The sequence below is a fragment of the Catharus ustulatus genome, chromosome 2, assembly GCF_009819885.2.
Source record: "Catharus ustulatus isolate bCatUst1 chromosome 2, bCatUst1.pri.v2, whole genome shotgun sequence".
Taxonomy (NCBI): Eukaryota; Metazoa; Chordata; class Aves; order Passeriformes; family Turdidae; genus Catharus; species Catharus ustulatus.
Genome location: NC_046222.1, coordinates 99,770,252 through 99,796,888, shown reverse-complemented (window position 1 = coordinate 99,796,888; position 26,637 = coordinate 99,770,252). Strand labels below are relative to the sequence as shown.

The 26,637-nt window shown below is 39.6% G+C and overlaps 1 protein-coding gene across 2 annotated transcripts in view; it reads left to right on the top strand.

Moving 5' to 3' along the window:
- COL4A2 (collagen type IV alpha 2 chain) overlaps window positions 1–26,637 on the top strand; it is a 138,084-nt gene that overhangs the window by 27,474 nt on the left and 83,973 nt on the right. For both annotated transcript variants that reach the window (XM_033086206.1, XM_033086214.2), the window contains exon 4: window positions 11,971–12,051. In XM_033086206.1, the coding sequence (XP_032942097.1) occupies window positions 11,971–12,051 (81 nt within the window). The remainder of the gene's footprint in view (window positions 1–11,970; window positions 12,052–26,637) is intronic.

Here is a 26,637-nt window from a genome sequence, read left to right as displayed (position 1 = left end):
TGTGTTTCAGATCTGAACATGAGATACAATCTGTGAGGTTTCAAGCAGGCAAGAAAGGAGATAGAGTTTGGATTTACTGTTGTTGTTGTTGTTTTGTTGAGCATGAACATTGCAGCACCAGGTTATATCCACACCACTGCTGATAAAGTATTTCTAAGATCCATTCTTGAGCTTTGGGCATTCTTTCTCAATGTCATCATGTTGAGCTAGCATCACCTATGAGGAGTTTCATAGAAAGCTGCTTATAACAAAGCTGAATACATACATCCAGTCTTCTGGTTACCTCTGGATTTCAAATTCAGGGCTATTCTTCCTGAGTGAGGTGAAGTGTACAGCCCATACAGAAACACGTTCTGAATAAAGCATCAGTTACCAGTTTCTAAGACCTTTGAGCTTGATGAGCACACGGTGGTTTGTTCCAGCTCTCCTAAGAGTCAAGTTCATTTAATGAGTCAAGCTCATATAATTTCTAATGCAGTCAGCTATAAATGTGCTACTTACTTTTTTCTTGTCTATTTTCTACTCCTTACTGCCAAGACATGAGCATTTCTGAATTTTGTAGATCTGTTTGAAAAATGAGAAGCTTGTAATGAAAAAGGATGCGAAAGGGAAGCCAGATGACATCCCTTAAATCAGTTTAAAGCTTGATATTTGGTTGTTTATAATCTCAGTGTGTTAGTTTGTATTATGATAAGAGCATTTTTGGTGAGGAGATGGAGCTACAAGACTTATTGCAGCAATGCAGACAGTGTTTGTCTGTTGGTAGGGAAGTGGACTGGAAGGCAGGAAGATCTGGGTCCTAGACCAAGCTGAACCAGTGACTCATCAAACTCTGGGAAAGTGCATTTAACCCAGTTCTGCAACATTGCAGAAATCAGATCAACTGCCAAACTGAACCAGAGCATGTTTTAAGTCACAAGTCAGTGGCAGTATGGGAAAGATGAACCCTTTTTTTCATTGAGTAAATAAATGTAATTTCCGTATTACCGTCTCCTGAGCCAATGTTTCACAGTATGGCTGTGGTAATGTTCTTGTATAGTCAAGGGGATATTTTAAAGGAAGTGAAACCTCCCCCATTCTCCCTTCACCCTCCAAAACAATCCTCAAAAAAACCCCAAAACAAAACAAAAACCCCAAAAAACAAACAAACCTTCCCACTCTTCCCATTAAAATTGTGTGGAAACAGATATGCAGGATGAAGAAATAGCCAAAGAATAAACTGGCATTTATTTTTTAGGATATAGGATAACAATTGAGCCATTCCAGGTTCAAATTTTGTAATCTACAGATACAACTACATTATATTGAGATATAGATTTTGACCCCTAACTAGGTAAATAACTAAAATAACTCTTTTAGCAGAAGAAAGAAAGATATGTGTTTTATGAGAAAATGTTTTAAGACATTCTGCTAATCAAAAGTATATAGGTGAGAAAAGAGATTATTGATGATAGCTGACTACCAGTTTTTATATCCACAAGAAAGACATTGATCTTTTCTTTCTGAATACATTCTTCTGTGTGTTAAATTTCCTTCCTTAGCCCCATTGCAAATAGCAAAACTTTCACAGATGTCTGCATATAGTCCTGGTATGTCAAATCCTCTACTGTAGCTTCTTTATTTGCTAGACTTGTACCCAAGCTTTCACCACTGGCAACACTGATCACCTTGGAGCAGAGGCAATAAGGCTCAGGGAGGAGGTTGAGTTTTGCAATCAAAAGTAGAAAATGAAATGGGTCAGTAAAAAAACTAGTTCTCATGGGCTTTTTCTTGAAATAGAAAGGAAATGGTGGGTGAAGCATCTGACCAAGCAGTTAGCAGTAAACACTTCCATCATCAAATGCAATTCTTTTTCCAGTTTGCAAATCTCTTACCCATTCTTCTTACTTTTAAGGAAATACCAGTCCGGTCCAAAGAAGCAGTTCTGAAAAATTGCATAGCAAATTTCCACATTTAATATTTCCACTACAGTCATTTGTCTAACAGCCAACTCTGAAAATTGAGCCAGGGCTGTAAGCATTATACTGGACTGGTCTTACCCGTCAGCATGTATGATAAATGCAGTATCAGCCCATCTGTGCCATTACTGATAAACCTGAGCAAATCCATTCCTTCCAAATCATGCTGTCAGGGATAGTTCCATACTTCCAGCCCTTGGCAAATATTCCTAATGGCAATTTATGTAATTCTGCAGGAAGAATTTAAATTCTACTTTCTTACATTCTTTATTGCATCTGATTCTGCAGGCACAACAATATTTTAAAAGGCCATTGAAAACCATTGCCAACTTCATCCCTCCCAAGGGAAAAAAAACCTCCCAGGATCTCTTAAGTGTTCATTTCAGAACCAGATCAGCATGTCTGAGCCACGTCTGGACCATGACTGTAAACAGAGCAATGTCTGTAAACAGTTACCAGAGGAAAACAAAGTTGACCAATTCAATTGATAAAAGCAGTTCATACACAAACGTTTTTAAGTAATTACAGAAAGACATGAAACAGGAATAAAATCTCAGTGGTTATGTTCACATTTTGGGAAACCCTGGCTCCATTGCACTGCACTGTAAGAAATACAGATGCTGCAGCCATGCAAACAGCTGGTTCCTGTCAGTTCCCTCCCCTTGAGCAGAGCTAATGCAATTGCACTGCTGCTGGTTCAAAAGTAAAAAAATATTTCCTACATTGGCAGGTTGGTTTGTTCTTAGTGTAATAGGCTCAGATGATTTTTCAGAAGTACTGGTTGCCTATCTGAAGTATGATTAGCAACCTTTAAGATTTACCAGTCACAAAGAATAATATGTTCTTAAGTTTCCTGAGTCTGCCAATTTACGTAGGTGAGTAAACTAGACAGGTCAAATAACTGGCGTGGTTTATAAATAGACTAAAAAAAAATCTCCATATATAGACTAGTATCCAGACTTTCTATTGTTTCAAGCAAATGATATCATTATTTGGATGTCTTTCCAAAACTGAAAATGACTAGACCTCGGAAACCAGAAGTAGTTAAATATAGAAATTGCTACTTTAATGAGTGAATGCTGCGTTTCATTATTATGCTACTAGTATGCGAACAAATATCTTTCTGTTCTTAGGGATGGGAAAGGAGGATTTATTCCAGTAATATAAGATACTGCACAAAAGCCAAATTCAAATTAAGGGTTGATAGTGTCTTTGACTTCATTCCTTTTTGGAAAATATTCTAGTATAACTGCACATATCAAGATAACACTGTCCACTAACTTGCACCTTGCATAAGCCTTGGGCAGATCAAATAAAAAATGCACAGTGGTTTGCATAAATAAAATACTAGAATAAAAATTAAAAGAGGAACAATCTGTGCTTTTCAGTGTCACAGCTGCCTTAACAAGTAATTACGTCTACTTTGGCAAGTCACAAACAAATCGCAGAATTAAGTCAAAGGACCTTTTTTCATTGCTGATAACTAGAAAACACTTCTTCTCACTTCTGTAATAGTGGTTTTGAAACCACCTGAGTAGCTTGTGTGGAGATGCATTTTATTTCTTGGCATGGGGTGTTGAGAAGAAGGACTCAAGTTAAAAAGTCCCAGCACTCTTAGTCTGAAGACCACCATCCTTTTAGATGAGGAACGCCATGTTGAATGTTAGATGAGAGTCTGTTGTCTTGTAAGAAAATGTAATGTGAAATAATACACATCTCTAAAAGTATGGATTTACAAATATGGGATCAAGTTTGATAGGATATCACATTTTTACTTACCACTACTCCAGCTACTGCTGCATCCTTTATCTTTCTCAACGACTTAGCTAAAAAATCACATTTGGACAAAGAATTAGGTGACATGAAGCCACCTAAATTTAGGCATCTACATATTCAGGAGCTGTCTGAATTCTCCTTATAATCAAGAAAGCCAATGGGTTTGCCTTAACTAATAGTAATAATTAATGCAGGTATTGCTTACCTTTATTAATAAATTTCCAGCTTCAAAGTCTTACTAGGCTTATACCGTGGTCTGTTTTTTTCTGCAGGCAAACCAAATTCTGGCCTTGGTGAAACAGAGCAACACTTTTATTCTCTTTTTGTAATCATTGTGGGCTGTAGGTATCAGTTCATGGCTGTGTAATATTTGCCCCTTTGTAAGATGTAAGAGATGTTTTTAACCATGGTTGCACACCCTTCAAGGAGCTTAGCTGCCCTGCAGCATGCATTTCCTCCTGCTACCATATATTCAAGCCTTAGCTGATGACTAAGACAAAATTTGTCATTTCTTTAGGCAGGTAAATTACCTGTCTCAAATATACAAGTGCCAGATGATGTTTTTCTTCCTTTTCTGGATGCAGTTTTGTTCCAGAAAAAGCCTCCTTGGTTAGCTCCTGAAAGCTGGAGCACTTTTATGCAGAGACCTGGGGCAGCCTTGTAGGAATCCCTTTCCCATGGCATAACAGATTCTGCAAAAATAAGCAGGAGGGCTATTTATTTTTCTATAGAGGTGACATTTTTTTATTGTTTGACTTTTAAAGTGTTTTAACTGGGTTTTTCTATCATATGTTCTAGTCTCTTTCATAGCACAACATATAATCATCTCTGTGACATAATAAAAGGAAAAATATGGCTGAATCCAATTTCATTACCTGTAAAAAATGAGACTTCCATTCTCAGACTTTTTGACAGAAAACTATGTCACAGCATATGCTGCTTGCTTCAAAATGTGGTGTTTGCAAACAAACTTATGTTGGGCAACTAGGCAAGATCCTGGACAGTTATTCAAATATCTATGCTTTGTATGTAGCCAGCTTTTAAGCATTACTCTTTGCCTGGCCACTTAAAGACCTTTTTTTTTTTATTATTTTAATGCCTACTATATCACAGCAGCTCTTTCTGGATTTCATCTGGTTTTCTGGGTAAATACGTGTTTGGATGAAAGCCACAAAATTAGAAATGGTTTTATGAAAACGTGATGGATAATTTCATTCTGCATCAAATCTGGGGCTTCGGCCATTGTTCCAAGGCAGTGTAACCAGACAGCAACAAGAGAACGTTTTCATTTGAAGAGGGGCAGTAAATAGTACCTCAAATAAAGTGAACATGTGGAGCTGTGAAATTTCACTTTGAAATGAAACTATGCAGCCTTCAAATCAAGGCTGCATGCCAGAAGGTTCATATAATCAAGAGTCACAAGCAAGTCCATAAGAGGAAAGTCTTCTATAGCTTCATTTCAGAGAGATACAAGAATTCACGTTTCCCATCTCTGGTTCCAGCATACTTGGTGAGACACACTTAAGGAGACAAATTTATGTCTATTGGGGTCTCCTCAGCATTGGAGACTTTAAATTTTTGCCTTTCTTTCCTCACCCCAGACATCAAACAAAGGCATCCCAGTCCCTGGGAGCAGTAGTGCCTTTGGGTGCTTCTCCTTTGTTGACATTCCTGTGCCCATCAGAACTCAGAGCTGAAGCAGCCACTTGCTTTTTAGCATTCTGTTTCCCAGTTTTCTTGATACACTATGTAAGAGGGAGATGGCAGGTGAAACCTCACACCAGTTTATAATTCATAAGTGATTGCCTCGAGTATAGCTCTTCTCATAGCATTGGGAGGACTCCAGTGGTTAGGAGACGAGCTCTCTTCATACAGCTGGTGGTAAGTATCTTTGGGTTCTTCCTGGGACCAGTTTCCTCCTTCAGATTTTTTCATTGAAGGATATGTAAATATATGGCTCCCCCTACTTTTGGTGGGAAGTGTAAACATTCATAAGATTTTGAGGTCACACACTAAATTATTCTAGTTGCCATGCATCCAGTCTGGAAAAGGTTCTGGCTCCCATTCAAATATGAAAGAAAGAATTAGTTCTTAGTGAAATAATTCTCAGAACAGTTGGAGAGAGGATCCACACCCACATCTTTTCCTTCCTCTCTATCTGTGCCAATTATCTCTCCCTTTCCCTGGACAATTAAGGTCTTCACAGTGGTCTCACTGTCCCATGCACTAGTAGCTACTGGATTTCAGATGACTGATTCCATCTTTGGCATTGTACCTCAGAGACCAAGCCTGTTCCTGGGCAGTCCAGGCCTTCTCTGCTGACAGCATTCTCAATACTTGTTTTAAGTGGTTGTTTATACATATTTCTAGAGAAATAAGTTTGGCAACAGGCAACAAATGTTTTCAGCTCTTAAAGGAGTAAAATGTTGGGTTTGAGCAAATGCAACTGTGCTGTCACATTTGAATCCGATGAAATTCTTCTCTGTCTGGTGATGATCAGCAGCAGGAGTACTCTGTCATACTTCTACTTTATTTTTTTTCTTTCTTTTGAAGGAAGCAAAAAATTAATGTTTCTAAGTCAGGGCTGTATAAACCGAATTTGAAATTAATGTCCATATCAACAGCTGAAGGTCAAATGTGAAAGCAGAGGTTCATACTGGAGGTGTGGTCTGGTCTGGTCTCCCTGGCACTGGCACAGAGGGCTGACTCTCAGGCATGCCAGGAATTCCCTCGGGACTTCCCGGCTGAAGCCTCACTTGAAGCATCTGAATGTGCTGCTCCAATGTGCTGTTCACTGCCCCACTGCTGAGGCATGCAGTGTGTCGTGTCACCACCTCCAGTTACAGTTCCGTGTTTCAGCAAACTCCTCAAACCTTCTAAAACACTCCTTAGTGAAACTTGGGTGAACAGAATGGAGCTTGTCAGCACAGAAGTTAATGCACAGCCACAACGTACAAAACGTTATCAAAGAAGATGTCGGTGTATGGAGTCTTTGATTCCACGTTGCAATATTTTCATTATAATTTCCGTAATTATTTTTTGAGCTGTATGTAAGGAAATGGCTTATATTTCCTGGTCTTTCTGTACTCACAGAACTGTTCTTTGAGGTCTGTCTCTGGTTGCCTTTGTTCTTTGTTAGAATACCAGCCCTTGAAGTGGAGGTACTTGAATGGGCACGCAGAAATGACAACTACCCAAATGTGGCCAAGATTAGCAACAAATAAATCATTAATGTGTGGAAAAGTTTAAAGAAAAGTGCATATATATTTCTGGGTTTTTTAAAAGTTTGGCTGAATGAAACTGCATTTAAGTTGTCTATTTTTGACTAAAGGTGTGTAAGTACAGAAATAATATTGTTTGGAGACAAAAAAAAAGGATAAGAAAGCAAGAGGGCAGAAAAAGTTTTGTGTTGGGACACCCACATTTTATGCTTGCTATATATAAAAATGTGAAATATTTATATCAGGCAAATATGCAAGCTTTACAAACATAGGTGGCACTTACTTACATGTTTTCTCTTGCTTTTGTTTGAGTAGTGTTCATGTTCCTTGAACATGATGAATATTTTCATCCCAGCACAGTGGCTGGGTGAGCCTGGCTTTGAACAGTATGGACGTGAGCAGTGTTAGATGTAACTTGAGATTTGCTGATTAAAGACAACACCTCTAAGAACCGAGTATTTCTTTATTTGGCAAAGTAACATATTGCTGTTATTATTAGTAATAATTCACAACTACATCACTGCAAGAAACACTGAATTACAATTCTATATCTTGTTATTAGTATTTGTACAAAATCACTTTAAGAAATCTGATTAATTACATTAAAGGGCTAATCAGTTGCAATTCTACTGCCTCTGCTCCTGCAGTTGGTGTTCAGGAGTAAGCCTATCCTTACAAGCTTATCCCTTCTTACCCCACCTTCCCACAGGGACATGCCTGGTCAAGAGACCTGTGGTCTCTCCCCGCAGGGGCTCCCAGAAGTCAGCGTCACTGCTGCCTGCAGATGCCCCTGCTCTTGCTCTTAGTATATCCTCACTACCTTCATTCTTCGCCTAATTTGGTGCCCTCGTCATCTTTTTTTATTTTAATTTTCCAAGTTTTTGCTACCCTTGCACTACCATTTCCTTGCCTATACTCCTCCCAAATAAACAGCTTACTCTTAATTTATTTTTCCTCTTTGGTCCCATTTTTTTTTACACTCAAAAGTTAGTGTTTCTGACACTATTACCTAGGCAATATTTTCTCTAGAATGATATTACCATTGTAGTTGGCTAAATGAGATAGCCTTGCCTCCAAGGGCTGCCTTTTGACTCTGTGAGTCTCATTTGGAACATTAATGTTACACATTTCTGGACAGAATTACCATACTTTACTTTTGATTCTCCAGCCTAATTTTAATTAAGCAGCACCTCAACTTATGCACAGAAAGCTTGCACACCAGTGCCAGGGTATATCTTGTTTTGTGTTTGCACATATGTCGGCTCTTAAACAGTGTTCTTCACACTCAGTGTTCCCATCAAAGGGTACAAGCTTCCTGTGAGGGCAAGACTTGGACACTTAGCACAGGATTAATCTCATGTGAAGCGGGACATCTGCTCTGTAGACACCTCTCAAACAGTTACCCTGTGCTACATCTCTAGTCCCCCTACCCTTCTATGATCAGATTTAGCTCGGGTATCTGAAATAGACCTGATAAGAATCTCTGGGTGATCTAAAACAGCAGCCCGATGTTGTTCCTATATTGCATAAATCTTAAATTAGATCCTATAAACCGCATTTCTAAACTCTACTTAGACTCTGGATTTCTTAGAGATTAGTGGGATTATGTGTCATCCAAAACATGAGAAAGACTTGGAAGTGAAAGCCTTCTCAGTAGACACCTTCATAATTGAGGGCCAATTCTTCCAGCTTGATTACACAAATCCTAGAATATCATTCTGGTGTAGGCACACTTTTTAAAATTTAACTGCATACTGAGCAAATCAGGAGATTCTTCTCCCCATCCCTACATTTTCTAGAGGGGATAGATATCTCTGTGTAAGCTAGTCACCTCCACACACCTTTGTGGTTGAGAGAAAGCAGTAGGAACTTTCTGGGAGAGATGCAGTTGGTCAGTTTAAATGCCAGTATAAGGATGGGATGTCTTAGATCTGACTGGTTTTGCCACTGACCAAAAAGGCTCCTGCTCAGATCAAAACAACCACATTGGGTTGTCATCATTAGTGTTTTGTTCCCAGAAATCTGTTTTTCTTAGGACATAAATGGTTGAGCGCTTCAAAGTACATTGTCCATTGCTAAATTTGAAACTTTCAGGCTTTTTGCATTCTAATGTTTTAGACTGTAACCCCCAATAATGTAAGATCAAACAACAGTGCAGTGATGATCAAGAAATTATAAATATTCTAGATAGTGGAAGATAGTAGAAAATGCTGCATTTGACTAAGTCCCAGAGTCATTCCACTAGCAGTTGAAAAGTGAAAAGGTAGAGATTAGGTAATAAGGAAAGCCCAGGTAAAATTAAGAAGACGTATATTGCTGCTGGTCTCAAATGCTTTCTCATTATGTTCCCTGCCTTTGGAGAATCTTCCAGATTTTTCTTTTCATTATCTGCAGAATCTGTGTTCATAAAAGGATACAAAATGAGAAAATAATGAAAAGAAAAAAAAACTTCCTAAAATTGTGGAAGAAAACAATTGTGTCCCCATATTAGCTGCTGGTATTGTTACAACATGCAAATTGAAATATTGGATGGTGGGTAGGACAGAAACAATAGGCCTTGAACTTCCATTTGAAATAAGCATTAGCAGCCTCCTCCATTTTTTTCTTACAAGTGCACAAGTATCTTACCATAATTCTAATTCCTTTTCTATTTTCTCCTTGCCAACATTTTACCAAATTTTGAGTCACTGCTAATTAAAGAAATAAACTTATTGTTCTCAATTTTTTCTGAGGAGGCAAAACTGAAAACTCACATGATTCAATTACTGTAGCTGTCTGTTACTCTTAGGCTAGGATATGCTGTTGTTTACAGCACTAACAAAAACAGATTCTAAAAGTTCAAAATTACAAATGGCATTGGTAACTACAGAGCACAGTGCTGCTTAAAGTATACCTGCATCCTGCAGAGGAATATGATCACACAGTCCATACATCTGCATGGCATTTCTAAAAATTAATGGAACTATACTCAATTGCAGACAGGGAACTGTGAGGGAAACTCCGTAAAATTAATGATACTGAGCAAAACAATGCACATTTCATCTGCAAATAGGTTAATAAGAAATAAACTCCATGGAAACAGTGAGTTTGTGATCATCCAGATATTTAACTAAAAAATGGACCAACCTGGGAAAACTGCTGGAGTTTATAAAATTGTCTTGATTCAATATTTTATCAAAGAATAGCTTAAACATAAAGCAGAATGCATAACATGTTGTAGAACTCTATTACATTAAATAATTTCCTGAATAAAGCATGTAGGCTATAAATAGGTCAGGGCATGGTTTCAGTTTGGTGGACTGTTTTTATCAGTATGAAAACTCTACCTCTTCAATGAAACATGAGAATTAAATATAAAGCTGAAACAAAAGTGCTTTAGTATATAAAAGTTCTTAAGATACAGACATGAACCTTCTCATTACAAGCATAAAAACTTGGTTTGAGAGCTTTTTATTGCTGTGTGTCATAAGATTAAGAGCCTGCTGTACAAATATGACCAAAGCAGGACTTAGGCAATGCTTGGTTTCTGCTCCATACCTTTTATTCATCTGACTGCCAGCGAGGTACCCAAATCTCAGAGCTGTGTTTTCAGATAGTGTAAAGGCAGAAATGGATACCTGAGAAATGTGACTGAAAAACCTCAGATGTTGAGTAGAGGATTGCTTAGAGCCACATGAAAAATTCTAAGCATGCCAGCTTCGGTCCCCTCCACGTTTCAGCTCTTTAAGTCAGCCCTAAAGAAAGGAATGGTAGCATCACTGTCTCTGCTTATGAAACAGCATAGCAGTTCAGAGCAAGCATCCTGTTTTGAAGCTTGTTTATGCTCCTTTCACCTCCCTTTCAAGAGATGATGGGCTCAAGCTATGAAGGAAGCGGAAAAGTGAAGGCACTGTTTGCTTTAGCCAAGAGGGGGCATGGGCATGGAGCCTGACTGTACCCTACAGCTGGGTTGCCTTGAGGTTTCATCTGAGGAGCAGCGCATGTGAAATGCCCTGAATGAGGGACTCTGGTTTCCTGTAGCCACTAGACTTAGTCCTTCTGTCTTTTTCTTCTGACTGTATTAATTATTTGCTGTGGGCCAAGTCAGGTTCAGAAATAGTGATGAGAAATCCTTTCCTCCTTTCCCAGATTACTTACTGGGCTGCTGGGTCATTTTCAGAGGCTCAAAACCCTGAGCTTAGGTGGGCTGCAGGCTGGTCTTCACTACATTCCCAATCATTAAGTTACATTCATAAAAGTCACACCACAGCACGCACAGCTTGTCTGCTGTTCAGGTTTCTGAGAAAGACTGACTGTGGCTGCTGCATTCTGTGCAGGCACTGCATGGAATATAATCTGAATTTTCCTGCCTGTTGAAGTCCATCCAAGGATTTTTGTGATCCATATATTTGTGGCCCAAGCCAACGTGGTTCTGGTCAGACAGGAGAGATGTAACTGAAGACATTTACTTAAGCTGGGAGTGACTTCTAAATCACAGTGGTTGACTGCTAGCAAATTTTTTGTTCCTCCAGAATAGGCAGCCATAGAAGAGGAGAAAGCAGGAGTTTGGCTCATGTTTTTGAACATGATACCTACACCTTCCTTTATGTCCACCAATAAATATTTCAAAATACAGCAACCATTTGGAGCATGCATAGAAGGATGTGCTGCATTGTGACCTAGGACTTAGTCTATGTCCCTAAAGAATCCAAGCAGCTGCACTTCCGTGATATGATATCTATTGCATGTGTCAAAAAGATACGTGAGATACTGCTCAGCATCAAGCTGCAGTGTTTTGAAAATGTGGAGGGAGATAAATGAAGTAACATTATATTTCTTAATGCTGATCTCCAAGAGATCAGCCACTCATGGCTGTTTCTAGCATATATTAAAGAGGTTTCATCTGTAAATCTTAGATTTGATCCTGATCTTTGCTTTAGCAGCTCTCAGCAAGTCTCTAATCAAAGCTGATTGTGCTGTTTCAGATACTCTAGCTAGTGCCTTTTAACTTCTGTTATGTGTGTTCTGGTTTGCAGGGTGGAAAGAAATACACAGGACCATGTGGAGGCAGAGACTGCAGTGGAGGATGTCAGTGTTTCCCTGAAAAAGGAAGCCGTGTAAGTAACATGTTTTCCTGTAAATTGTTCTTGATGGTACAAGTTCAGTGCTATATAATTTGCTATAGGTGGACTTGCACTAAACTGCTAAGAGTGTTAAAACAATTATTCTTTTTCAGGAAAAAAGTTGTTGTTGTTTCATCTTACTTTCCCACAGGCTCATAGATTTGAAGAAATACTTTGTTGTGGATACCTTGTCATCATATGTAGCTTACCTCAAAGATGAGGGCCAAGGGACCTGATGGCCATGACAAGCTGATCAGATCAGAATGATGAAAGGATACCATGTACATGCATGAGATACACACATTTGGTAATTTTAGAGCTCTTTTCCAACTTAAGTGGTTCAATAATTCTGTGATTCTCTGTGATTTGCACTAAAGCAAGAGGGAACCACGCCTGCAAAACCTAAAATCCCTGCTGAAAGGGAACTGTTTAGAATTTCTGGCATTATGTTGTGGCTGATAGTCTGTTCTTCATTTTGGGGACAAATGAGGAATGAGGCAGAGGAAGGAAGATGGGGTGGAGGGGATTAGCCACCTGCCACAAGGAGCAGTGAGAAATAGGGCAGCTCCTATCCTGTATGGCTTGGAGCCCTGGCTGGCAGGCTCCTTCTGTACAGCTTGGTCTTCTGCAGCTGAGACAGTGACTCAGCCTTTTCCATCCACCCATCTCTAAGAATAGGTCAGGCAAGAGATGTGGTGGCCGGTCATGTGCTTGTTCTGCTATCACAAACCTCATAAGATTTTTCAGTTCTCTGCCTTCCCTCCACTCAGCCAGCCATCAGTTCCCATTCCCATTGCATTCCTCAAGCTTGACTCCACGTCTGAGTGGAGGGAGAGGTGGTAGGAAAGTCACAGTGTAGGTGGGAGGCAAGGAACACTGTTGTTTACAGCAGAAGTCCTGATGTCTCCATGGAAGTCAGATGATCCTGGGGTTACCATGCCATGGGGACTGTAATGGTTATACTCCCATGGCCTGACCATGAGCTGCTCAGGATCTGCTTTCCATTACAATAACCCAGTAGCACCCTGATGAAGCTGAGGACAAACAAGCCCTGAGACACATCTTCCCATAGGACTCCCTCCAGCTGTTCCTGCCTTACTCTTGTCATCCAGCACATGAAGTTTGGCAAGTGCCTCCTGCCACTTCCCACTTCTGACTGAAAATCAAAAACTGATGCTGTAAGATGCTCACTAGAGTTCATGAAAATATCTGTTGCAAAACTACAAACTTCTGTGACTGAAATGTTTTTCATGCTCCTTATTGACTGAATGACCTTGAATTTCAAGTTGCTGAATGTGAAAGAAAAAAAAAGAGGTAGTTAAACCAAACTAAATGCATAGGTTAGAAAAGCTGAAAATGTGAAAACACCACAGTGGAGAAGCAGTCAGGTGCCACTGACAAGAAGCTCCGTGTGAGTTGCTTCCTAGCTAGACTGGGAAAGTGAGGGTATAAAATATGCACTTGCTTACCACTCTCAGTTTTACCTCAGAAAAGTAAGTAACCCCATTTAGTAATGACATTGGCCTCCCTTTAAATAGATACTCAAAAAGACAAAAAGGATATGCTACAAAACATAAATTGCATTTTACTGCTTGTGGTTAATTGTGCAAGATGTGAAAAAGTATTGGAAAAAGGGTTTTACAGAATTTTATACTTCAAAAATCTTATCTCTCTGTATTTTAACTCTGAAATTATACACCTCATTCTGATTTAGCATACACTGCCTGTACTTTGTGTCTGCTGATCTCTTCAGCTGTCACAACCCCTGTTAACATCTGGTTTAAGGTACAAGATTGGCCTTCAGAGTCTAGTCAAATTTGGCTTAGCTTCTGGTCTCATGCTAATCCTCAATGGGAATATTTATTTTCACAAAACCTCTGTATAATCTGGCACGGCACACGTTTTCTGTTCGAGGTGACTCATTGCATGCACAATGGATGTATTGCGTGTTTGCACTTGACAGAGTGCCTGAATCAGGGTGTCAGAGCTGCTTCTGCAGTGACTCTCCAGCCCAGGTGCCACTGAGCTGTCACTTGCAGGGACAAGTGTGCCTGAACTCAGGTAGGAGCAGCACTGCAAGGGTCTGCATCCATCTGTCAGCCCTGCTATCCTCTGGAAGTTCACCCTCTGTTTGTGACAGCTCTAAAGCCAGGCAAATTAAAAGCATTTTCTTTGGATTGCTGCTACTGAATGTACATCAGCATCTGTTGAATGAAGTGAATTCAATGGAGTGGTAAACACAACTACAAACTATGAAAGGAGTAAAAGTTTGAAGAAATGTCTGCTCTTTATTTATATGTGCTTCTACTTCATTTGCTGCCATTGCTTCAGTTGTAGTCTTAGATACAGCATTTAAGAAAAGATGCTTAGCTTTATTTGTTGTCATAATCCAATAATTTCGTTTTTTAAAAAGGGTTTTTTGCAAAATATGCCCACTGATGTCTCCTGGAGCTCTGTGCTGAGACAGAGAGGCATTGTCAAGATGTGTGGAGATTCATCCAGGCTTTCGTGATTTGTGCCAGGTCTCCAGGTACAGGGCTTCTGGAAGCCCTGTGCTACTGTCTGCACTGCTTTTGGTTCAGGACTGGTAAAGATGGGCACAAAGGTGCAGGAGAGTTGGATCCTGCTTCACAGGGACAGTTTCTAGGGGCAAAAGGCAACCTAGCACGAATCAGTGCACCCATCTACAGGCCTACTGGAAAGGGGCATGTGGTTTTAGAGTTTTTCCTGCTTTATTTTTCCTGGGTTGGGCTGCAACTTTCACTGGGCTCAGACACAGCTAAAATCCAGTGGGGATAGAAAAATAAAACAGCAGAAGCATCATCTGCCCTTGTAGTGGTGGGGAAGCTGCTGCAGCTAAGCAAAAGCAGCATCTAGCCTGCAACCTCCTGCCTCTCATCTGAGCTGCTCCCAGGGCTGTTAGGATACCTACAAATGGCTCTTTCTTCTTCATTCCAAAAAGAAAAGCTGGTCAAATCCAAATGTTCAGAGAATCATGACATTGCTGATAACTGTGTTTGCAACTCACAGCAAATGCTGAGTTGTTTCTTGGAGAAGTTTCTCTAAAGAAATGTTTCTCGGGCTGTGCATGATCCCCTTGAAGTTACAGCCTCCAGTCCTGCTTTGTGTTCACATCTTTATAGTAGAAGGAGCAAAGCTCCTTCTGTAAGCTGGTTTTGTTTTTCCCAGTCTTTAATGACACTCTAATTTTTTGTTTCACTGCAGCATACTTATCTTCCAGTTGTATTTGCTGTTAGCTGGTTACAAATATGCAGCCTATCCAACCATACCTTGCACTAGGTAATGGTTGGAGCTGGGGCTGCAGGAGCCAAGCCTGGGGACCAGCCTCAGCCTCATCTCCCCTTCTCACAGATGGCAGAACCTCAGTGGAGTTGCAATGCAAATCAAAGCTCCTGAAGGAGTGTTCACACACTATCCACATAGTATAAGGCTCAGTGGAGGACACAGAGTGAAAAGGCAGAGGAAAGACAGCAGACTTATTTTCTCCCTGAGACAGATTCATCTTCTCATTTTCTTCTGTGGCAACTTCTCCTAAATTGTTCTCCTACAACAACAGACTCACCCTTTCCCTAGGGTACATTTGGTACATAATGTAAGGAGTACACAGATGCCTGGAAGAGAGTAAAGGGAAACACTGATATGGTATTGAAGTTCTGTTTTGAATGAAATGGAAAGCCTGGATTAAAGTAATTTTAAAAAAAAAAGTTAAAAAAAATTTTAAAACATCTGGTTTTCTTTGTTTTTCCTCAAGATTTTTATTGTAACTCGTAAAATCTTGAGATTTATAATTCTTTGCAAACCATGCATTGCTCAGAGAACAATATATGTGCCTTAAAATTTGTTAAACATTAATGCACTTATGTAGGAAACGATAACTCCATTCAGTACAATGGCCAAGTGTTTGACCTATTGAAGTTCATAATCAGCCTCACTTCATAACCAGCCACAAGGCTTTATAGAAAGTGGAAGTGAGTAAAAATCTTTTTGATCTTTCTACAGAGTGAGAAATTGCATTCTTTTGTACTTTCCAGGTCAAGCGTCTAACAGTGCTCAAGCCAATTAGCCATTGTTTTTGCAAGGGGCTGGAATGATGGAAACTAAAAGAGCTTTGTGTCCCCCCACCATGAGGACCACTCTTTGGGAATGCCCAAACATTCCATTTTAACCTAGACTGACATGAGTGTTCACTAAAACTCCTTTACAGATAGCTGTTATATTGCTTTCACTAATTCAGTGGCCAAGGGTAAGCTATTACCAGTACACTTCTGTCTGCTTTTGGATGTTACACAGTTGGGAAATCTAGTTTGTGATATTTACTTGCAAGCATTTTCCATACAAGCTTAAGTCTTAACACATGGGCTAGATCTAGATGTGTTTCTTTGTCATTTAAAATAAGCAACAACAAAATAAAACACATAAATATTCTGAAGTCAACTCCATTATTATATTATAGGGAAATGTTTGAATCAAATAAAATAATTTTATCAACTGTTACTTTAATTCTTGTGTATAACAATTAACTGGCTTCCAAGTTGGTATAATGGCAGTAGCTCCTTGTAAGTTTGTTGCTTTGTTATATGTGATGAAATCCGATTTCTTTTTTCTTCTTTTCCTTCACAAAATAATAACATTAGAAGCATCTTCTTAGTTACTCATCTAGCTCACCATTCTGTTCCCAACAATGGTAGTAAGAGATGCTATTTAAAGGGAGCACAGAGTTCTATCAATTTTCTGCAGTCCATTAACTTCTACCCAACACAACCCAATTTATATGCTCCTCCAGTATCTGTCATCCTGAATTTGTCTAATCCTTTTTCACAGCTACTGTAACTGTCTTTGCTACCTCCAGTGGCACTACTCAAATGATATAAATTATATAAATCACTGTCTGACCTGTTCTAAGCAAAGCTTCCTTTGGTTTTGTCAAATACACCCTACTTCTAGTACTGTGAGATTTCGAGTAGCTCTATGTTTAGGTTACTCACTGCTTCCCTAATTTTGTAAATCTCAGCTATATTTCCTCTCAGCTTTCTCTTGTCCAAAAGGGTGAGTCACAGCCTTTTTAGGTTCTCTTTGGCAGGTGACACTCTAGCCCTTAGTCCCTTTACTCTCTCTTCTGCAAGAGACCAGAACTGTACCTATCCAGTTTGGTGGGGTCCTTCTGGATCTCCCAGCATGGAAAATCACCTGATCTCCCCAGTCCTCACCACCAGCATCATATTTAACAACCTAAGAGAGATTAATATCATCTATAGACTCCAGTGTTTCACAGTTCAGTCCCTTCTGTTGGAATCTTTGCCAAAACCAGTTATAGCGCATGTCTGAGATGACCCACTGGTGTCACTTTAACAGCCTTCAGTCCATAAGAGCACTTCCCTTACAACCAAAGATATTTTATTTTAAAAGCTTCAGTGAAGCATTTTATAAAAAGGGTTTTGAAAATCCAAATATATTATAACCACTAAGGTTTGCTTCACAATGCTTATCCTTGAGCTGAGTTACTGTGTTCCTTAATGTGGACTATTGCCTTGCCAAGCAGAAAAGACAAATAAACTGTCCCACAGTTCTCAAGGTCTCCTCTTGAGTCCCTTTTCCACATAGAAGCCTGGTTGTCACCAGCCCCTGGTGCAGTGGCAGTTTGTAATGTTGGGTTACACACTTTGGCCAGCAGTTCTGCAACTTCACATTTGAGTTCCTTCAGAAGTCATGGGTGAATGTCCCCACTCGTGTTGCCTTAGTAACACCTGCCTTACCTGTTTTATCTACTACTTCCTTCATATTTACCTGAAATTATTCTGTCTCAAGGAATAGCTTGGATTTGGGACCTTCTCATGTACCTTCAGCAGTAAAGACCTCTATGAGAAGTCACTAAGTTCCTCTGCTATGTCCTTATTATCCCTGGGTGCCCTTGATGAGCCCTTGGCATCATGTGATACTGATACTTCCCTTGTTGGCTTCTTGTTTTCCTTTAAGCAACTTTTTACCATCAGCTTGGTTATCTTCTGCAAAATTTTCTCATTCATTTTTAGCTATCCTAGTTGCCATTTATTTTCTTTCTGATTTTTAATGGGCTTTCCTGTTCATTTCAGGAACAATTTTTAAGTGCCTAGCCTTTTGCCTACAATAACCTCCTTAGGGTTTTTTCGGGTTTTTTCTTTCTTTTCTTCTTTTTTTTTCTTTTTTTTTTGTGAGCTGTGCAGGGTTTTTATTGAACCATTTCACTTTCTTTTTGATATGTGACACATAGTTTACTGGGATTTTTAATACAGTGTTTTTAAAAAACCTCCAGGTTGCTTTAGGCTTCTTGCCTTTTTGACTGCTTTTTCAGGCTTTTACTATTTTTGTGATTTTTATGTATTTCCCCTTCTTGAAATTGGATATCTGTGTGATATATTTGTTTGGCTTACTTTGTCCCAGTACACTACAACATTAAATTTGGTTGTATTTTAAAGCACTTGCAGAGCAGTTCTCCCAATAGTACCTCCTGAAGCAGGTCCTGTGCAGCACTTGAGACCAAACCCACAGCAACATTCTTTCTTATGGGTCTCAGTGTTTATTGTGCTAAGAAAAAGTCAGTTGGTGGGTCCAGAACTTTTATTTACTCATCAGATCTGGATGAGGCATTGTGCCTGACACAATGTGGGTAGTTGGTATTGGCCAATATTGCTAGTTGTTCAGCTTCTCTAATTTCACTGAGTATTTAATGATTGGTGTCTTTTACAGAGGAGTCCTAAATACCAAGTCCTACCTTTCTGTTATTTCCACCCACAAGGACTGCTAATGTTCCCCTCCTCCCCAAGTATTTTTTTCTGTAACATTTTGTTGTAGCCTTCCCATATTGTGCCATTGCCCTGACTATATCTCATTTTCTATCATTCCTGTAAAGTAGATGGACTAGTCTATGTTTGCCATAAATTATCCTCCTTTCACCAGCATTTTATATCAGGGTTGTCATTTATTGCCAGGTAGTATAACTCCATAATATTATTCTTTTGATTTCTAGCATTGCTGTTAGAAGCATTTACAACTTTTGACCATTTGACCTCTGATGCAAGCACCAGTCAAGTGGAATTGTAAATGCTGCTATTTACCCTACCTATTCCAGGGAGTTGGACACATCTATTCTACTTTTCCCTTACAAGGGGTGTCATACAGAATTATGATTGCTGGTCACACTGGTCACCAGTCCCTTCCACCAGAGTAAATACCTATCTGGCCCATCTCATGGGCTCTGCTCCCTTTGCACTTAGCAGACCTTTCAGTCCTCTCACCTGTTCCAAATCCAGCTCTCTGTGTCAACTCATCAGACCTCCCACTGCCATCACCTCCTTTGTCCTCTCCTGGAAGATTCCCTCTGTCCCAGGAGCATCCTCACCCCAAGCAGACATTATAATCAACTAGAGCTTAGAGTTTATCAGAGATTTGATCCCTTGTTCCAGGCTGATTGTCCACCTTCCCTCTGACTGAAAACCCCTAAATACTTGTTAGATCAGCATCAAGTTTTTGAGGGGTATTGTTTTATGGTCAGCACAACAGAAATGGTTTGGAAAATGTCCTATTTGCTCTCCAGTGTTTTCCATACACAAGGCTTTGGGGCTAAACTTGATCCTGTATCTTCTGAAGTATTGTCAGACTTTGCAGCAGAATCTGTACAAAATATAAATAAGTACCAAAAATTGGTGCTTCAAATTCTCACATTGCTTCATAGACCATGGTTAAGTCTCTGGAAGATTCCCAGAGGAAAAGTAGGTATTTGGAGGAGGTGTTTGTAATGGTAACAAATTTAAGAGTAAAGTGCCTATGATATTAATGAGCTCTATATATGGGACAGGATGACACTCTTCATTATTTCAATGCTGTAATCAGTGTCTGGTGTGGTACTTCAAGATTTAATTTATTTTTTTTCCTCTAGTCAAGGTAATGGTGGAGAGCAGCTCCACTGGCAAAAGAAAGGAAAAGTGTTACTGTAAAATCTGTTTACCAGTGTGAAGCTAAATTCTGCTTTCAGATACATGAATGTAGTTTTCTTTTGCACTTTGTGACGGTGATTTCAAATGCATGCTTTTTTAAAGTTTATAATTTTAAAACTCAGCCTTTCAAGGACTTGCCAGCATACACAAATGCCTGAAGTCTTGATACTGTTCCATAGGCACCTAAATCTTGGATATAAGGCTTCATTGCATGAATATTCACAGCAAATAGGCCCACAATCTTTTGAGTTCACTAGCAAAGGCAGGCAGTGTACAGGTTGGCTTGACAGAACTTGAACTTGTGTCAGTCTGAAACTTGATACCTAGTGTATGACCTAATGTTTTATTTAATGAACATTGCTGGGCTGCGCTGGCAATTAATCAGCCATGTAGTGGGATAGTTGTGTTGGTTGCAAATTGCTGTGCTTTAGTACATTTGTCTTGACTTTTTTTGAGTGAAATATGCATGTTTCCTTTTTTTTCCCCCCCTAAGCTCTGTTTATACATGTTTAATCAACATCAGAGATCTTTTTGAACTGGTGGACAGAGATTAGATAACTTTCCCATGAGTAAAAAGCTCTATTTCCCATATATGCATTCTACACAAAATCTGAGATTTGGGAAGCAGTGAAAGGTCTTCCTCAGAATCTGTTTCAAATAAAAGTTGCAAGATATATTAAAAAGCAAAGCAGGGTGTTTTATTTCAGTACATGCAGGAATGCAATTAAATGTTCACCTAGAAATCACATTTTCATTTGTAAATGCTCAGAACATTGTAAAGTATGTTTAAAAGATAAAATAAACTCAAATGGAGACCTTTTTTCAAGTCAAAATACACATATTGACCAAAAATTATTTTTTCACTCCTTGTTACCCTTTTGCTCTTTTGCAGAACATTTGTGTTTCAACCAGATATGAAAGATTGTTTGCTTCCATGCATAACATATAGAAATTGTATTTATTTGTAATCTAAAAGAATATAAGTTTTTTTAAACCCATCCCATGGTAACAATTTGCACGCTCCACCTTTTGCTCCAGCCCTGAAAGCAAAATTCCTTCAAAACCTTTTCAAATCAACTATACAGAACTGTACAGAAGAAGAAAAGAATGACACTTTAATGAAAGGTAGTCAAAAGGACACATTCACCTTTTTATTTGCATTTTCAGTTTAATAATTTTAACCTTCCCTGGATTGACATACATTATCCCCAGCAAAATAAGTGCAAGGTATGTAGCATTCATGCAGATACTGCACCTTCCTCCTAAAGCCCAAGATTAGACCTGTGCAGATACTTCTACAACCTTGTGTCAGAAACGTTTGCAATCTCAGCTGCTCTGATGAGAAAACAATTCAACAGCATTGGACAAAGCACAAGAATTAGTGTCATCAGTCAAAATGAATACCAAGGTTGCAGTTTAAACAAATTTATGACTGAAGTCAATATGCTGGATTAACTATTTGCACTGTAGATTCAGCTCTTCTGTTTGAAATTACACCACCTGATTCCTTTTGCATTACCTATGTGATCTGTTGATTTATAGCCTTGTTGCACTCATTGAAAAAACAAATCTTATGGCAGCTTACTAATAAATCAAGAAGATATTTCACTGGTATTTCAGGAATTTATTTTGAGGGCAGAATTTTTAAGAGTGTATTTGAAAATCTGCATATCACAAATTTTAATGAGAGATGGGTAGAAAATGCAAGAGAAATCACAGTAAGGAATCAAGAAAAATTTCAGAAAATAAAACAAGACTTAAAATTTAACTCTAGAAAAGTTAACTGTAGTGAAGAACTAATAGAAAGGAAACTTGCTGGAGATGAATAGTGCAAAGTTAACTTTGGTGATAATAGCCAATGCTGGGATAAGAATCCTTTGGATGCAATTCACCACCGTTTAAAAATATTGCCATACCTTTTTTCTTCAATGGCTTTTTTTTTTTTTTTTTTGTCCTTTATGTCTTCCCTATCCTGCAAGCATATTTTACCTTATTTAGAAAATAAGTACTGGAAGTTAGTGGATAAGTGCCTGAAGAAAGGGTTCCACTCCTTTGTGTCAATAGTGCCTGCACAGCACATCCTCCTTTATGTTTTTATGTGTGTGTGTATGTGTGTACGTATGTATGTATGTATGTATGTATGTATGTATGTATGTATGTATGTATGTATGTATGTATGTATGCCAGCTCAGTTGGGTGGAAATTTCCCACCATGGGGTGCTCTTAGAACCAAGGGTTTGATCCCTGGGTGGGCCATTCACTTAAGAGTTGGACTGCATGGTACTTATGGGCCCCTTCCAACTCAGAATATTCTGTGATTCTGTATCATTGATCTTTTTGTTTGGTTTTTCCTCATATGAATTACACTTCATTAAGGAAATTAAATACACTGTCAGGATTGTTTTTGGAAAAATGTGTTGTCCATTTGGTTAGACATTCAGGCTTTCACTTCTAGCAGTCAGACAGTACAACTACTGCACAAAAGTATTATTTGTTATTTCAGCCAAGTTTTGTAATTTCTGCTTACTGTGAGAAGGAGTTTAAAGATAGAGCACTGGCTGGATGATGGTTCTACTCTGTGCCTGGGTAGCTCACAAAGGCATTCAAGAGGGATAATCCAGGTCATCCTTTAGCACTTAAATTATACTCCAGAGATTGTAAATGTTTCTCATGACATATGTCTGAGGCTTTACAAATTTCTCAAATGGTGCTTGTTTCTATTTTCTGTATTTTTGTCACATGGGAGCAAGTAACATTGACCCATTTTCCTTTTGTCTACTTTACTAAGTACCAAACTATTAGTGGAATCCTTTGAGTCTGACCTGGAGAGACCAGGAATGTGGGAATGGGCAGGCTGTCATCTCAAACAGTATCTGCTGAGGCAGACTGAGCCTGTTCTCAGCATTTTCTTACTGACACTTAAGAAAATAAATGTTCTTTATTAACCTCAGTTTGTACATAAGGTTTCCAAATCATATTCAGTGTCTTTGCATAATGAGCAAGACTTGAAGTATACCTGAGTGTTTCCATTACATTTATCTGTAAATGGATGGCAAATGTTAAATTATCTTATTTTGGTCATTAGATATGAACTTTGGGAGCATGCAGTAAGAAGGTCTTGAATGATAGAAGTCTGTGTTTTAGGCACAGAGAATAGCTCTAGACAATGAATAAAGCTGCAAGCCCAAACAAATAAAGCATCCATGCAGCATTTTTTCTCCCACAGGCTAAAACTATTTTTCTATTAAAAGACTGTATTAGTCTGTCAAATTCCTTTCTGTCTAGTGCTATCATAGATGCCCAGCAAAGAAAAGCACTTTGGAGTTTTTTTTGCTTTGATTTGTGGTTTTTTTTTCAGTATGGGTCATGATTTTTCAATTAAATTCTGTGTGTATTGCTTATTACTTAGCAAAACTATTTTTTGTAAATACAGTATCACTGGTTAAACATATGTTATTAGCCCTTATAAACTTGTTTAAAGCAAGTCCCCAAGATTGTCTAGCATAGGTGTGAGAGCAAAAAATAAAGTTGTACTTGCTATCCTTCCCAGTACAAACTGTTTCGCTCCATTCAGAGTATGGCAACCTCTGTAGTCTCTCTGTCCAGTCAAATAAAGACTTGGATATGTCTGCATTATTTCTTCTGATCCAAATACCCCTTTTTTCCTACAAATCACCTTTTGGCTGTTTTTCAGTTTCTAGATCCCCTGCTTTTCTCTTTCTTTGATGAACTTTCTGTTAGCCACTCTCAAGCATGCAACATCTTCTCCTTTTCCATTTCACCACTGTTTATCTGTTTAAGGCTTCCTACAAGGGACTCCTGTCTTGATAGCATGGAAGAGGAATGAGGGAAGCTAATTCTGAGATGAGGTCTCCCTCCTGTAATGCAGGATGCTGTCTTTGCAGCTGTCTGGGCTTGTCTGTGTTAGGACATGAGCTCCTTGGGCTGGAGCTGTTTGCATGTGGCTCTTTGTACAGTGCCAAAAGCAGAGGAGCACAGTGACAGCTTCTTTCCAGTGGGCAGGGACTCCAGCAGCAAAGGGCTCAAAGGCACCACACCACACTGTGAATGTTGGACCCATATATATTCCTTATTCCAGTATTTAATGAGGGTATGCACTGGCATGCAGATTTATGGATGAAATATTTTTTCCCACAGGAAACTCTTCAGTTCAAATGTGACTGTGCTGCTATTGCAGAATATTCCTTACCACTGAGAGTAACCCCCTTTCCATTACAGAGCACACCCCTCCATGTGCCTGGCATGGATATGCAGTGTAACACTGTCTTGCACCCTTTTTCACAGCTTTTATTTTACTCGATTTGTATTTGCTAGCGACTTCACACTATGGGACCATTCCCCTTCATCAGTGTGCCCTGTAGACAGGACAAGGTAGGTTGCATGAGCCCAGTCTTGCCCTTCAGCCCCTCCTCACAGAGCAAGGCTGCAGGACAGAGGAGGGGTGGGCTCCTGTGTGAGAAGGATGTTGCTGCTGCTGTCCCCTGCAGCTCCTCTTCCTTAGCCTCTGCCATTGGACCAGAGGCAGAGGTGAATGTGGAGGCTGAAGACAGATCCATTTGTTTTTCTTGTTGTTACAAGACCTTGCAAACCAAACAGTGTTTATGCTCAGCTGCCTCATACCTGGTGCTGCTGGCAAGGTCCTGACTGCCCTGTTCAGCTGCAGGCACGTAGAACTGCTCAGGATTGCCTGAGCCACAGCTCCCCATACAGGTCCTCCCTCTCAGCTGGCTTCCCTCCTTCTGACAGTTGCAGTGTTGGTTTTGTTAAATGACATAAGGTTGTAATAAATCAAGTGAGAAGATTCGTGTTGTGCTTCCTACTGTATAGGAGAAGTCCATATGGTGTAATTACTTCCTCTGTACATCAGATATATGTGTATAAAATCTCTGAAGTCATGTGTAACTGCCAAGATTTCCTATGGTGTGGTTTGAAACATCCATGCCGTGAACTCTCAAATGCTGCAGATGTGCTATGAAATATAAATGCAAAATGGAAGAAGTCGGATTATCCAGTTAAACAACAGCATTAAAATTGGAGAAGTTGATGGAGAGATCCAGAATTCAGCACAGTGGAGGAAGGGAAAAGGCCAGAAAACTATCTTGAGGCAGAATAGAGTTTTATCATCAAAGGAGATGGGAGAAAAATACTACACACACACACACAGAAAAAAAAAAAAAAAAAAAAAACCAAAACAGCAGAGCAACCCAAGGAGAGAAACCATGTGAAAGACAGATGCTTAGTGAGCTGTAAAACCATCTGTAAAGCCATCACAAAATATACCTGCTGATACAGCTTTGACCACCATAGAAAATTCTGCCTAAAAAATGAGCTGTTCCCGTGCCCTCAGGCAGAAATGCAGAGGAGGGTAAGCAGACCTTGTAGACCTGTAGACCCAAGGTCATGGATGGATCTGTGCGCAGAACCAGAGTCAGTGTCTCAGCAGGGAGCTGCTTACCCCTGCATCTTTAAAGCTATTTTCTCAGGGCCAGTCAGGCATGTAGAGGCATATTTTCAATCTGGCACAATGGCTCAAGCATCTCTGGAGAAGGGAATGGTATGTGCTGGAGTGATGATAAAGGTCCAGGGCAACTCCGTGGGATCAAGCATGACTGGGGCTGATCTGCAGTGGTAACTCAAGTGAACTAGAGAACAGGCTTGCTTCTCCTGCCAACATCCTTCTGTGTCATACCTCTAAAGATGCCTGAGCTATTCCAGATACATGGGAAGTGGAGAACAGGTCTGTTGGGGCTAGTCTGGATCCATGACCACCACCAAGGCCAAGGAAGATCAGGTTGCTTCATGAAGAAGCACCCATGGGAAGAAACAGAGTAGTGTCCTTGGGCTACCCCTGCAGGTGACCCTGACACTGCTCCAAGGTCCAGCACTGACAACTCAGCAGGACACTTCAGGTCATGCCGCAGTGTGGTGTGCAGAACAAGAAACATGCAGAGGGGTGAGGGTGCACCCCCAGGGGGATGGAGACCCTCCTGTCCCTGCATCTCCCTCCTCAGTGTGTTCAGTCTCACTGGCAGCACTGCTACCCTCTCTGGTAAAGTGCATGTATACCCATCCAACATGGTTATACATTGCTGCCACAGTAATAGCTTTACTAAGTAGTAGTTTCTGCTATACAGGGCTAATTGTATCAGTCATGTATACATTTAATCAGCAAAAATCCTCGATATAATTTTTGAATCTCCTGCCTAAGCATGGCAGTTTGGCCCCTCATGTTTACCAAAGCTAAATACACACTAAATACCATTCTCAGTAGGCATACTTTTTTTAAAAAGCCCCAACACTCTGGTATAAATAAATATACACATCATATTGTCAGCCGAATCTGTGGCTTGGTGCATTTACACAGCTGCCGTTTGAGCTGTTGTTTACTCTTTCTCTCACAATATTGTGTTCTGCTTTTTTCCTATAAGGATTTTCCTTCTCTACTTATTCTTAGTCCTAGACAGAGAACTGTCCTGATTTATATATGTTGTGTAACTTAAGTGACTTCAAAGATGTTTTGTGTGGTGTAAATCAGAGCACCAACTGGCTAAATAAACCCTGCTTGCAA